This window comes from Onychomys torridus, chromosome 22, assembly GCF_903995425.1.
Source record: "Onychomys torridus chromosome 22, mOncTor1.1, whole genome shotgun sequence".
Classification (NCBI taxonomy): Eukaryota; Metazoa; Chordata; class Mammalia; order Rodentia; family Cricetidae; genus Onychomys; species Onychomys torridus.
This window is the reverse complement of record NC_050464.1, coordinates 1,921,556-1,936,364: the sequence shown is the minus strand read 5'-3', so window position 1 is coordinate 1,936,364 and position 14,809 is coordinate 1,921,556. Positions and strand designations below refer to the sequence as shown.

General features: G+C 46.7%; 1 protein-coding gene across 1 annotated transcript in view; it reads left to right on the top strand.

Annotated features, from left to right (window-relative positions):
- The window catches only part of B3glct (beta 3-glucosyltransferase), a 134,325-nt gene that overhangs the window by 48,695 nt on the left and 70,821 nt on the right, over positions 1-14,809 (top strand). The window contains exon 3 of the mRNA XM_036172296.1: positions 13,770-13,819. Coding sequence (XP_036028189.1) covers positions 13,770-13,819 — 50 coding nt within the window. The remainder of the gene's footprint in view (positions 1-13,769; positions 13,820-14,809) is intronic.

Here is a 14,809-nt window from a genome sequence, read left to right as displayed (position 1 = left end):
TGTATTAACAAAGGGCCCAGGTTACCTGTGTGGGCAACCAGGTGTGGGAACCCCTTCTGGTCCACCCTAGGCTCGGGTACCACCTGAGACCATTACTGGGTGATTTTCACGAACAGCCATAAAATGTAGAGATGTCTCTGAACGGCCCTGCCTTGAAGATGAGCTGTGTGATTGTTACAGAACAGAACCCCAGCTCCCGTCAGTCAAGGGGGCATCTCCACTTAGGGAAGGAAGTAGGAACTCCAGAGCGTAGACCAAGAAGTCTTTCACTGGTTCCTGCATGATGTTCTAGTTGGCTTTCTATTGCCATGATAAACACCATGACCAGAAGCAACTTGGGGAGGAGAGGGTTTGGCTCACAGGTCCATTATGAACAGAGTCAGGGCAGGAACCCAAGGCAGGAAATGAAGCAGACGCCATGGAAGGGTGCTGCTGACTGGCTTGCTCCCCATGGCTTGCTCAGCCTGCTTTCTTACACAGCCCAGGACCACCTGCCCAGGGTTGGCCCCACCCACAGTGGCCTGGGCCCTCCTCCATCAGTCATTAATCAAGGAAATGCCTCACAAGCTGAGCTGATGGAGGCATTTTTCTCGGCGGTGACTCCAGCTTGCATCAAGTTGACAAACATCTAACCAGCGTATATAATTTGACAGATTTTCATGTCCTTCTGAAGGGACTCTTGTGATTTTAAGAAGAACTAGAGCAGTGAGTTGTTCTAGCAAAGACTTTTAGTGCAGACACAAGGCAGTCTGTAGGCTTAGACGGTCTCAGGTTGTAGACCGTACGGATTGAGAGGTGCTGGAGAGGACTGTCAGAATCTGCTTTTACTTGCAATGGATAAGCTGTCCAACAGTTAATCGTGCATTGTGTTTTTGTAAAGTAGGCCTGGCAGTTATCATTCAACAGTGTGATTGCAGTGTAAAGAGATTTTACAAAGCGCTAATTTCCTTGTGTTTGAATATCTGCTTTGAGTTCCACTTTCGTGTGATTTGGAGAGGGCCGACTGAGAGCAGGGAGTTTTGGGGACTCTGTTTCAGACCATGGAATGTCCTTATAAAGATAGGTTTTGAATCTCTCCTCCAAACTGTTGGAGTTGAAATTTTCGTTTTTTTGTTTTTTTCATTTTGAGTGACTTCTTTAATCAAGATGTCAATCCGAGAAGGAAATTCTCTTTCTTTGAAAACGTATGTGGTTATTCCCATTTCTGTCCCAGGTGCTGCTCCAACCCACAGGGTCTCTGGGCCAGGCTGTCTTTCAGCCTGCTGTCATGCCGCTTTTTACAGCCCAGCAGTACTGGGGCTGAGGTCTTCTCTACGACCACTCCTTCCTCTTGTCAACTTGAGGAACATGAGTCCTTTAAAGAACTCTTTAAAAATGTCTCTTAAAGGGTACTAGAGAGGTGGCTTAGGTGGCTCAGTGGTTAAGAGCACCAAATGTCTTTGCGGAGGACCCAGGTTCAATTCCCAGCAACCACGTCCAGAGGCCCATAATTGCCTGTAACATCAACTCAAGGGAGTTGATGCCTTTTTTGGGTCTCCCTGGGCACTTAGAGCCCGCGCGCACGTGTGTGTGTGTGTGTGTGTGTGTGTGTGTGTGTGTGTGTGTGTGTGTGTTTTGCCTGGAAGGGACCTGATTCTTGGCTACAGGTACAGCAGGCTTGTGGCTTCTGTCTCCTTGCACTAAGACCCCAGCAGTGCTGGGCTCCCTGACTTCATACTGTGCGCTGTTCCAAGCAGAGAGAGCTGCTTTTGGAATCGTGTACTTAATTTGTTCAGCGTCCAGGAGCTGGCTTACCTCCTATCTGCTCACCCTGTGGCTTATTCTTCTTGCCAAGTCCTGAAGGTGGAGTCCAGTCCTGAAGGCGGAGTCCTGTGTTCTGTTCTTCTGCATGGCCTCCCTGGGCTCCCCCCACCCCCTCCAGTAGCCACATAAGCAGCTGCCTCTCAGGCTGAGGCGTCTGTCCCTCTGCCTGACAGCCTGAGGTGCTGGCTTGCAGTTCCCTCACCCCATTTGAGGCCCAGCTATGTTCTTGCACCCAGCTGGCACATGTGTGCCCGTTTTTATCCCCCGATAATTCATTTAGTTCACTGTTTCAGAAGTCTATCTAGGAAACACAGGCCTATACTGTATTCCCTTCCTCACGATGCTTTCATACCCAAGGGGGAAAAAAACTAGGTTCTTAAGGATCCCCTTCCTTATATTCATCTTCCCTGGAACTCCTGCCTTCCCGTGTTCCCACCAGCAGCTTCTTCCCGTCATTAACCCCCAGGTGTCCCTGCTCCATCAACTCTTCCCACCTCAGTCATCTTCCCAGGTGTCTCTGCCTGGCCACTCCCTTAAGCCAAGTGTCCCCTCCCCAGCTTACACCTCAGCCACTCACACTCCAAGTTCCTAACCCGGTCATTCCCCTGCATAGCTGATTCCTCCCCGGTCACCAGGGGTCCCCAACATAGGTACTTCCTCCTACCCATCAACACCCCCAGTTTTGTTTCAGCCCTTGTCACCCCCTCCCTCAGGTGTCCCTGCCCAGCCTCTCTCCTACACTTTATAAGCCAGCTGCAAGCCTCTTAGCTGTTGACAGACTGCCCCCCCCCCCCGGGGGGGCGGGGGCCTTCATCTTCAGCATCACATGGTACGGTACCGGCAGACCCGAGTTATTCTCGTCTGTTGAACAAATGGAGTTTGAGCAAGTGAGGTCGAAGAAGATGGCTGCTGAGACCCTGTGACATGTTTTGCACACCCCAAGTCCTCCGTCACTCAATGGGCGGCTTCTGTGTGGGCCCCCGGTGTGAAGGGATAGGGCCCCTTCACCCTTTGGGTTGGCCATGCTGGCTGGAGTTGCTTCTCAGTGTGTTGTCAACTGCTGGGGGGTGACATGTCTGTTCAGGGAGGAGGAAGAGGAGGGCTGTGTGCATGTGGCCTTTCTCTGTGGGTGTTGCGTTTGCTTCTCTCTGCTCAGCTGAAGTGGGTTACCTTCAAAGCATTCATTAGAAGGGAGCCAGTTGGCCTTGAGCTGTGGGCCCGGAGTGGAAGGCTCCCTTCTGGGATCTGCAGTGAAATTCAGAAAAGCACAGTGGGGGGGGGGGTGGGGGGAGGCAGGGCCAGCCCCTGGAGACTGCCAAGGGAGAGGGAACCTTTGGTAAGTAGGTCACTGGAAAGCAAGCCAGCCCCAAGGCGTTCTTCCCAGAGGGCCTGAGAAGAACGCCCCCCTCCACGCACGTTGGTGATTGTATCAGATTTTATGCCACCCTCCTGGCCTTGGGCAGGACTTGCAACACCTGACAGACAGATGGACAGTCTGCATTGTCTTGACCTTCGCTGTTGCTGAGCTTGTTGTTTGTTGATTTGGAGACAGAGTCTGTGGAGCCCAAACTGACCTTTAACTCATGACCCTCCTGCCTCCACCTCCTGAGCTCTGGGTTTGCAGGTGTGCACTGGCTGCACAGTTAGCTTCCCCGAGCTTTTCTCTGTACCACGCTGGGCGCTAAAGGCTTCACTGTCGGCTCCTCAGGCCTCAGCTCCTCCTGAGGTGGGGAGCTGGATGCAGACCGAGTTTCTGTGGTTTTCAGTTTTGTTTGGTTTCTCTGATGGACGTTTCTGGAAGACTGGGAATTAGGAGGCACAAGTGTGTTCGCTGCATGGAGGCAGCATCTCCCATCCACCCGCAGGAACCAGGAAAGCCCGGGGATGCGTGCTGCGTACACTGCAGTTAGCGCCTTCAGGCTTCTTAAGCACCAGGGCTTCATCTAGCCCATAGAACTGCATCCCGGGCTCCTTGTAAAATCTCGATTTATCTTTCCGTTATAGGTGTGTTCACACATTCGTTGGAGTGAATTATTTAAAGTTTTCATGAGAAAGGCCTGATTTCTATTGCCTGCTCCGATTTGCACTTTAAATATAGTCCCCCATCTCAGTTCACCAGAATTCGTGTTGAAAAGAGAAAAGAGAAAATGACTCTTGAACAGCAGTTTGGCACGTAAAAGCATGGTTTACCTTGGAATATTTCTCCAGCTTCACGTTAAGGCACTAACGCCAAATTTTCAGAATTGCTTTCCCGTGCCAAACCTAGAAATCAGCATGAAATGAAGCAGCGAATATTGAGCCCCCGGTGGTCATTCCTGGGTGCCCCTTTGGCCGGGAGGACACGGACTGGACAGGAAGAACCCTCCTCCCTGCTTCCCTCACCTCCCTCTCCCTCTCCTGCTCCCCTTCCCCCCCTCTGAAGTTGCCAGACCTTAATATTAAAATCGAAATGAAGTCAACCATGAACATTAAAAATACAGGCCATCTCATGTAGCTACGAAGCCCGGGCAGCAACTTAAGGAACTCCGAGCAAATACAGCATACTCCACACGCAGTGCTCAAACCTCATCATTTTACACTGTGAATTATTCAGCCTCTGTTTGTATTTATATTTCATGTATTCTGCTTGCTCCTCCGATTAGCATACCCCAAGTCTGCAGTGCGTCAAAATGATGAAATTAAAAAAAAAAAAAAAAACAAAAAAGGGAAATACAAAAGCAAACAGTGACCTGTCTCCTCCCACTTTGTGAAATTGAAAGCCTTGGTTCTATTAATATTGAGACCTAGTTTAAGACAAAAAAAAAAAAGTTTAAGACTTTCACACTTTAGCTACTGAGAGGTTGTCTTTGTTTTGGTAATCCGAAGTTAATAATTGTGAGAATTGCGGAAATAAATGGACAATTGTTTTAAAGCTTATTTACCCCGTTTTCTCACTCTTTTAACCCATTTCCACCTCTCTTTCTTCATCTTTTCCCAAGAAACCTGGTTTTGTTGGGAGGAATTCTGCAAATGACTCATCACTTTATGCTTTGATGTATTATGTGCCTAGAACATACACTTGGTGCCTTCGTGATCTTGTTTGTTCGATTTGGATAGAAAAACGTCAGGATAAGAGGGGGCTGGAAAGAATGGACACACTCCCCATGTCACTTTAAATATTATGTCATCTCTGCTCTGGGAAAAAGATTTTGGTTTCACGGTGGAGTGGTGGAGACAATGACAGGCTTTTTATTTTTAAAGGATTTTTTTTAAAAAGTCCAGATCTGTATATTTCGAGAGAGAAGTCTGCACGAAGGCCTGGTGTCCCCATCTCAGCAGGCGGGCTCTGTGGGGCTCTCTTGGCCTCTTGGCGGTATCCTCCTGGATGAGTGGGTCTCCTTTAAACCGTGACACCAGCAAATTATTAGCTGCTTTGTCAAAGGCGAGGCTTGCGTTGGTGCCTCCTAGGACCAGTGCAGAAAAGGGGCCTTCCACAGTCTGCTCTCCCTTCTCAAGTCGCTGACACAACCCCACCCCACCCCACCCCACGAGTCATAGCCCACCAGTTTTGTAGGCAAGTGAGATGAAAGAAAATTCCAGGTGTTAGATGATGCCACCGGACCTCTTACATGAGAAAGTGACTTTATTTAATAACGGAGGAAATGATAACCAAGAGACCGTTGATTATCTAGGTTAGAAATAAGAACTGGTTGGAAGGAGAGGAGTTTTTCCTTCCAGTCCTGGGGATTGGGCTGAGTTGTGCATGTTAGGCAAATGTTCTGCCGCTGAGCTATATCCTGAGCAAGCTGGATCTTTGAATGGAAAACTACATTGACTTTGTTAGTGGAACGTGAGGCCTGTACTGCTCGCCACATAGCTGAAAACCCAGGAAACAGAAATTCATGGGGAAACAGGCTCGTTCAAAGCCCATTCTAAAGGAGACAGAGACGATTCTCAATCTCAGATGTCCGTCTCTAGGTGTTTAAGGGGCAGAGAGCTTTTATGGGATTCAAAGGGGAGTTGTGAACAGGCAGTGGGCAAGAGAGCCCGTGTGCTGGCCAGCGTCTTGTGTCTTTTGTTTTCTTTGGCAGGGGGAACCTCACTATGGACTGTTCTCTGTTCTGATCAGCCAGAACTTGAGGAATGGCTTTTCTTTCTTCCCTAACAGGATTAGGAAGAGGGAAGGTAAAAGAAGAAGAGGAGCACTGGATTTCTGTTTAATTTTAAAGATTATTTTGTTTTATGTGTAGGAGTGTTTGCCTTCATGTATGTATGTATGTATGTGTTCCTTGTGTGTGCAGTGTCTGCAGAGGCCAGAAGAGAGCATTGGATCACCCTGGAAACTGGGGTTACAGATGATTGTGAGCTGCCAAGTGGGTGCTAGGAATTTACCCTGGGTCTCTGCAAGAATAGCCAGTGCTGAGCCATCTCTCCACCTCTCCTGCACTGTCTGTCCATCCATCTGTCCATCCGTCCATGCCGCGGACTGGATCTCAGCTAGACCACCAGACCGAGGGAGAACGGGGAAGGTACTCAGGATAAGTGGGATTCGGCGAGTGACAGACAGCCACAGACACGAGAGTATGTTGTGAAGCTGCTGCAATTTTACTCAGACCAAGCAGTGAATTTTATATAGTTACTTGAGGAAACACGGCAATCGGCCAGTAGGGTGATAGACATAGAATCAACAATGTAGTCACATACTTTTCTCAGAATGATTAACAGATCTCATGAGTATAGCCTTTACTTTTTCTTTTGTGGTTCCTCATCCGGACAGAGAACATTACGGCCCTAGCTGTAGTTCTCCTTCTACACCTTTGTTCTGTATCAAAATTAAACCCTTTCCATCATTGTTCTAACCATGGTTTCATTTGTGTGAAAATATTTAACCTTTGCCTGTGGGTGAGAAGGCACCAGGGGGGTCGGTACCTAGCTAATCTTTCCATGAACTGTAACTTATGCCATTCTGTTTTCATACCATTATGATTCACACATCGGTTCCCATGTACGTCATAAGCTCCCGTAAAAGGTAATGGCTCTAAATAATTATTATGTCTAGGATTAAAGTTAGGGGTTGCCACCATCGACCCTTGATGAGAAACTCTATTTGTCCCTGAATAATTCTTGTAGGAATGGCTAATTCCTGTAACTGCTTCCTCGCAGCTGCTGTCGGCTGCGCGTGTGGATTGCCTATGAGTCCCTGAACCTTTACTTTCATTCTCTCTTTGCTAGAGTCTTCGTCCTTCTGAATCATAAGTTGGTTTTGTTCTAAATCATTCATGAATTCCCCCAAACTTTAGGGACCCTCTTGAACTGTTTGCCTAAGAGCTTGAATCATAGGTGGGGGTATTGAAGCCACTTTTGAGGAATCATTACTCTCTTTATGGGGCACATCAGGAACATTAAGAGTTAACTTCCTGGAATCAATACACAAGGAAACAGCAATAATTACAGCTGCAAAGAGAAGAAGGCAGAGTGCCAGCCAGCCTCTGCAAGAAGATCTGCATGGTTCCGTGTAGCCTGGCACCTTGATTCAGGCAGATTGATGAGGGGTCGCCAGGGGCATAGACCCGAGGGCCGCGAGCCCCCCTTTCCCACGTAACTACCTTATCCAAGGCATTTGTCACGCGGGCGACACTGCCGTGGGCGTGGCACGTCCATCCGTCCATCCATCCATCCATCCATCCATCCATCCATCTAGGATCTCCCTGTGTAGCCCTGGCTGGCCTAGAACTCTCTATATAGGTCATATTGACCTTGATCTTGCAGAGATCTGCTCTTGAGTGCTGAGATTAAGGGTGTATGCTGTCATACTCCCAGCAACAGACAGTTTTAAATGAACTGCTGGAGTCTGACCACTGTTTTTCTAGTCTGTAAGTTCTCAGCACGTTTATTCCTAGAGTCCTATGGTGCCAAGTGATGCAAACATGTGACCATGCCTGATGGTTGTTTCTTCAGTGGTATTAGGTCAAACCCATAACCTTGTAGATGCAAAGCACATACTCCCCGACTGTGCTGTAATCCCAGCATCTACATCTACTAAATAATTCTGGTTTTGGTATCTCCTTGAAGGTTTGATTAATTAATTAATTAAAAATTTTAATTTTAATTTTATTTTAATTATGTATATATGTTTGTGTCTGTGTGGGGGTTTATGCATACTTGAGTGTAGATGCCAGTGGGGACCAGAAGAGGGTGTCAGATCCCTTGAAGCTGGAGTAATAGGTGGTTGGGAATCATGTCCTCTTTAAGAAACGGTAATTTTAAAGCTTATTTACCCCGTTTTCTCACTCTTTTAACCCATTTCCACCTCTCTTTCTTCATCTTTTCCCAAGAAACCTGGTTTTGTTGGGAGGAATTCTGCAAATGACTCATCACTTTATGCTTTGATGTATTATGTGCCTAGAACATACACTTGGTGCCTTCGTGATCTTGTTTGTTCGATTTGGATAGAAAAACGTCAGGATAAGAGGGGGCTGGAAAGAATGGACACAGTCCCCATGTCACTTTAAATATTATGTCATCTCTGCTCTGGGAAAAAGATTTTGGTTTCACAGTGGAGTGGTGGAGACAATGACAGGCTTTTTATTTTTAAAGGATTTTTTTTTAAAAAGTCCAGATCTGTATATTTCGAGAGAGAAGTCTGCACGAAGGCCTGGTGTCCCCATCTCAGCAGGCGGGCTCTGTGGGGCTCTCTTGGCCTCTTGGCGGTATCCTCCTGGATGAGTGGGTCTCCTTTAAACCGTGACACCAGCAAATTATTAGCTGCTTTGTCAAAGGCGAGGCTTGCGTTGGTGCCTCCTAGGACCAGTGCAGAAAAGGGGCCTTCCACAGTCTGCTCTCCCTTCTCAAGTCGCTGACACAACCCCACCCCACCCCCCCACGAGTCATAGCCCACCAGTTTTGTAGGCAAGTGAGATGAAAGAAAATTCCAGGTGTTAGATGATGCCACCGGACCTCTTACATGAGAAAGTGACTTTATTTAATAACGGAGGAAATGATAACCAAGAGACCGTTGATTATCTAGGTTAGAAATAAGAACTGGTTGGAAGGAGAGGAGTTTTTCCTTCCAGTCCTGGGGATTGGGCTGAGTTGTGCATGTTAGGCAAATGTTCTGCCGCTGAGCTATATCCTGAGCAAGCTGGATCTTTGAATGGAAAACTACATTGACTTTGTTAGTGGAACGTGAGGCCTGTACTGCTCGCCACATAGCTGAAAACCCAGGAAACAGAAATTCATGGGGAAACAGGCTCGTTCAAAGCCCATTCTAAAGGAGACAGACGACTCTCAATCTCAGATGTCCGTCTCTAGGTGTTTAAGGGGCAGAGAGCTTTTATGGGATTCAAAGGGGAGTTGTGAACAGGCAGTGGGCAAGAGAGCCCGTGTGCTGGCCAGCGTCTTGTGTCTTTTGTTTTCTTTGGCAGGGGGAACCTCACTATGGACTGTTCTCTGTTCTGATCAGCCCGAGCTTGAGGAATGGCTTTTCTCTCTTCCCTAACAGGATTAGGAAGAGGGAATATAAAAGAAGAAGAGGAGCACTGGATTTCTGTTTAATTTTAAAGATTATTTTGTTTTATGTGTAGGAGTGTTTGCCTTCATGTATGTATGTATGTATGTGTTCCTTGTGTGTGCCGTGTCTGCAGAGGCCAGAAGAGAGCATTGGATCACCCTGGAAACTGGGGTTACAGATGATTGTGAGCTGCCAAGTGGGTGCTAGGAATTTACCCTGGGTCTCTGCAAGAATAGCCAGTGCTGAGCCATCTCTCCACCTCTCCTGCACTGTCTGTCCATCCATCTGTCCATCCGTCCATGCCGCGGACTGGATCTCAGCTAGACCACCAGACCGAGGGAGAACGGAGTGAAGGTACTCAGGATAAGTGGGATTCGGCGAATGACAGACGGCCACAGACATGAGAGTATGTTGTGAAGCTGATGCAATTTTACTCAGACCAAGCAGTGAATTTTATACAGTGACTTGAGGAAACACGGCAATCGGCCAGTAGGGTGATAGACATAGAATCAACAATGTAGTCACACACTTTTCTCAGAATGATTAACAGATCTCATGAGTATAGCCTTTACTTTTTCTTTTGTGGTTCCTCATCCGGACAGAGAACATTACGGCCCTAGCTGTAGTTTTCCTTCTACACCTTTGTTCTGTATCAAAATTAAACCCTTTCCATCATTGTTCTAACCATGGTTTCATTTGTGTGAAAATATCTTAACCTTTGCCTGCGGGTGAGAAGGCACCAGGGGGGTCGGTACCTAGCTAATCTTTCCATGAACTGTAACTTATGCCATTCTGTTTTCATACCATTATGATTCACCCATCGGTTCCCATGTACGTCATAAGCTCCTGTAAAAGGTAATGGCTCTAAATAATTATTATGTCTAGGATTAAAGTTAGGGGGTTGCCACCATCGACCCTTGGTGAGAAACTCTATTTGTCCCTGAATAATTCTTGTAGGAATGGCTAATTCCTGTAACTGCTTCCTCGCAGCTGCTGTCGGCTGCGCGTGTGGATTGCCTATGAGTGCCTGAACCTTTACTTTCATTCTCTCTTCGCTAGAGTCTTTGTCCTTCTGAATCATAAGTTCTTTCTGCTCTAAATCATTCATGAATTCCCCCAAACTTTAGGGACCCTCTTGAACTGTTTGCCTAAGAGCTTGAATCATAGGTGGGGGTATTGAAGCCACTTTTGAGGAATCATTACTCTCTTTATGGGGCACATCAGGAACATTAAGAGTTAACTTCCTGGAATCAATACACAAGGAAACAGCAATAATTACAGCTGCAAAGAGAAGAAGGCAGAGTGCCAGCCAGCCTCTGCAAGAAGATCTGCATGGTTCCGTGTAGCCTGGCACCTTGATTCAGGCAGATTGATGAGGGGTCGCCAGGGGCATAGACCCGAGGGCCGCCAGCCCCCCTTTCCCACGTAACTACCTTATCCAAGGCATTTGTCACGCGGGCGACACTGCCGTGGGCGTGGCACGTCCATCCATCCATCCATCCATCCATCCATCCATCCATCTAGGATCTCCCTGTGTAGCCCTGGCTGGCCTAGAACTCTCTATATAGATCATATTGACCTTGATCTTGCAGAGATCTGCTCTTGAGTGCTGAGATTAAGGGTGTATGCTGTCATACTCCCAGCAACAGACAGTTTTAAATGAACTGCTGGAGTCTGACCACTGTTTTTCTAGTCTGTAAGTTCTCAGCACGTTTATTCCTAGAGTCCTATGGTGCCAAGTGATGCAAACATGTGACCATGCCTGATGGTTGTTTCTTCAGTGGTATTAGGTCAAACCCATAACCTTGTAGATGCAAGGCACATACTCCCCGACTGTGCTGTAATCCCAGCATCTACATCTACTAAATAATTCTGGTTTTGGTATCTCCTTGAAGGTTTGATTAATTAATTAATTAAAATTTTAATTTTAATTTTATTTTAATTATGTATATATGTTTGTGTCTGTGTGGGGGTTTATGCATACTTGAGTGTAGATGCCAGTGGGGACCAGAAGAGGGTGTCAGATCCCTTGAAGCTGGAGTAATAGGTGGTTGGGAATCATGTCCTCTTTAAGAACGGTAAATGCTCTTCCCTGGTGACCCATCTTTCCATTCTCAGAGTCTCTTGAGAGCAAATGAAATAAGACAAACCCAAAATATTAAGTACCTAGAAATAGAATTTAAATGGTATTTGGGTTAAATCTCTGCTTTATTAATGATTTGGGCCTTGACTCATGTGCACATGTGCATGTGTGTGCGTGTGTGCATATGTGTGTGTGTGTGTGTGTGTGCGTATGTGTGCGTGTGCATGTGTGTGTGTGTGTGTGTGTGTGTGTGTGTGTGTGTGTGTATGGTGGCTTGAATAAAGTGTCCCCTATAGTCTCAGGCGTCTGGTCCCATGTTGGTGGTGCTTTTTGAGAGGCTGAGGAGGTGTGGCCTTGTTGGAGGAAGTGTGTCACTAGAGGTGGGCTTCAAGAGACTTTAATCTCTCACCATTTGAGTTCCTGTCTGCCTGCAGTTCATGACGTGAGTCCTCAGCATCCTGCTCCCGCCACTGTGGGTACTCATTCTCCATGCTGGACTCTCCTCCCTCTGGAACCATAAGCCCCAAACAAACCCTTTGTAAGTTGCTGTGGTCATGGCATTTTATCAGAAAAGAGGAGAATAACTAACAGTGTGTGCCAGTATGTGCATGGGAAGGTGCATGTATGTGTGTAAGTGTGAATAGATCATATCATGGTGAAAATAATTGAGAATGGGAATGATCTCTCTTCTACTGGATTAGATAGGTGCCGCCTGGTAAGGTAGCCTACATACATAAACACACACACACACACACACACACACACACACACACACACACACACACACGATTCCCAGCATGCATGTCAGGGGGCTCACAAACACCTGTTACTCCAGCTTCAAGGGATCTGATGCCCTCTTCTGGTCCCCACTGGCAGCTGCACTCATGTATGCACAAACATATACACCTAATTAAAAGAAAATTAAATATTTTAATTAATTAATCAAACCCTCAAGGAGAGGAGATACCAAAACCAGAATTATTTAGCACAGTGGGGAGACCCCACGGCCAAAAAGGAAGACATTCACTCATTGAGCTACGTCGGTGTGCTGTTTGTTAGTCAATACGGTTATATTCCTGTCTGTGTGGAGTCTGTAATCAGAGTCTATTAGGAATGGCTTCCAAGTATGTATTTCCAGTTGGCGCTGAGTTCTCTATGGATGGTAGGGCTGGGTGGGGGGCTGAGGCTGGTGTACTGAGTGCGCAGTCGCCGGACCACGTTCTCTGTCTGCTCTAATCCAAATTCCACACACTGCGGCTCCCTTGGCTTGTGTTTCAGTTTCAACTCTGCCTTTTGAAATGTCATTCTGGAAATGGAAACTATTAAACCGTGTTAGTCATTTACTTTTTAGTGTGACCGTGTCTTAGATTATTTCCTTTGAGCAAATGTTAACGGGTAATGTGAGGCAGTAGATGTCTGGGGACGTGGTGGGGAGGGGACGGATTAGCTAGAGGGATCTGAGTGGTTGGGTTGTCTCCAGCTTGTGCAGTGGCATTCCCCAAGGACCCTCCCATGATGCTTCCTAAGCTACATTATTGTCTTGGTGTCCTAGAACACTCTACGTTATGTGCCTGCCCTGGCGCGGTGCCCACCTCCTCTGGGAATGCTGCCTGGAGGATCCGAACCCCGACCCTGCAATGTTCTTTATCTTCTTAGGAGAAACTCATTATTCAGTAAACGTTTGTTTTGTTCCTTACCCTGCCTGACTCTTCGGCTTTCAGTATTTTGCTTCACATTTTCAGTGCTGAGTTATAGTGTTGTTGTTATTATTTTTAATGCTCAGCCTAAGTGTGCCTGTAAGGAGATCTTTGCCTATTTATGACTCAGACTGAGAGCGTTCAATCATTCTGAATGGAGGGTGATTTTAATTCCTTCAGCCTCCTACCCTGGAATTTCAGGGATTCTGCATATTCTCCTTCTGGCTTGTGAACGGTAGCACCTGCGGCTCTAAACCCACAGCCCCAAACAACAAGTGCACCCCAAAGACAGTTCCGTTGCTTTGGCAGGGAAGATGGAGGTAGGAATTTGTACTACCAGCCCTGCATCCTCAGGAATTTTCCTATGCTAAGAAGGTGTCTAAATCAAGAATTTGAAGAAATATTTTTCCTATATTTTTTGGTTGTTTATAAAGATTTTAGTGGCTCTGCTGTTTTGTTTTTTGTTTTCCTGCTTGGTAGCCCGAGCTCATTAACTTTACAGTGATGAGAAATTTCAGGTCTAAGATAAAGAAAACCTGTAATACTTGTTTGTAGCAATGAAGCTGTTAAGAAATGAGTGAAATGTATCTTGTTAAAATAGTCTTCCCCTCCCCTTATTATAAGCAGAATTGTTGAATGTGAGAACAAACCCAGATTGATAATTTTAATGTAAACATGTCTCTCTTTTTCCTCCTAGCTTTTGCTTTGGTGTCTGAAGAGAGAAAAGAAAAGGCCAAGCCTTCCCAGGTACTTCCCGCAGCCATCTAGTCTAAACACTCCCCCGACATTCTTTCAGATTAAATAAGAAATGTAAAGATTTTTTCCTTAACAGTTAACGTTATTTTGCTGTTGTACAAATTGAGATATTGTTGAATATCTGTTTTTATATGTATATATGTATATGTGGATACTTGTGTGAGTGTTGTGAGTGTGGAGCCAGAGGTCAGCTTTGTACTGTTCCTCAGGCTCAGTGTGTGTGTGTGTGTGTGTGTGTGTGTGTGTGTGTGTGTGTGTGTGTAGTGTATTTGTGTGGTGTATGTGTGGGGCATGTACATGTGTGTGTTTAGTTGTTTGCCCCAAATATGCATACGTGGAGGCCAGCCAAGGATGTCAGGTGTCCTGCTCTGTCCACCTTATTCCTTTGAGGCAGAGTCTCTCTCTCCCTGAACCTGGGGCGAGGCTGGCAACCAGCAAACCTCAGCGATCCTTCTGTCTCTACCCCTGACAGCTCCAAGGTTACAGGTGCACAAACCCACACCAGCATTTGTATATAGGTGCTGGGGATTTGAACTCAGGTCCTCAGGATTGTGCAGCAAACACTCTAACCACTGAGCCGTCTCCTTCAGCTCTACCTTGCCTCTGATACAGGCTCCTTCCTTGGCCTGGGTCTTGCTGGTTAGGCCGGCCGGCAAGCCCCAGGAATCTGCCTGTCTCTGCTTCCCCAGTTCTGGGATTATAGCATGTGTCACCGGACCTGGCTTTTTATGTGAGTGCTGATGATTGAATTCAGGTCCCCATGCCTGTGTGACAAGCGCTTTATCAGCTGAGCTGTCTCTCTGGCTATCAATATGGATTTTGAAGCCCTAACAGCAAGCTGTGAATACATTTGATTGCTTTTGGTGTGTGTGGGCGCATGTGTGCTGTATGCGTGCTCACTTGTATGTGTGTGCATGTGTGTGTGTTCCTCTATCACTCCCCACCATATAGATTGAGGCGAGGTCTCTCCCTGGGCCCAGG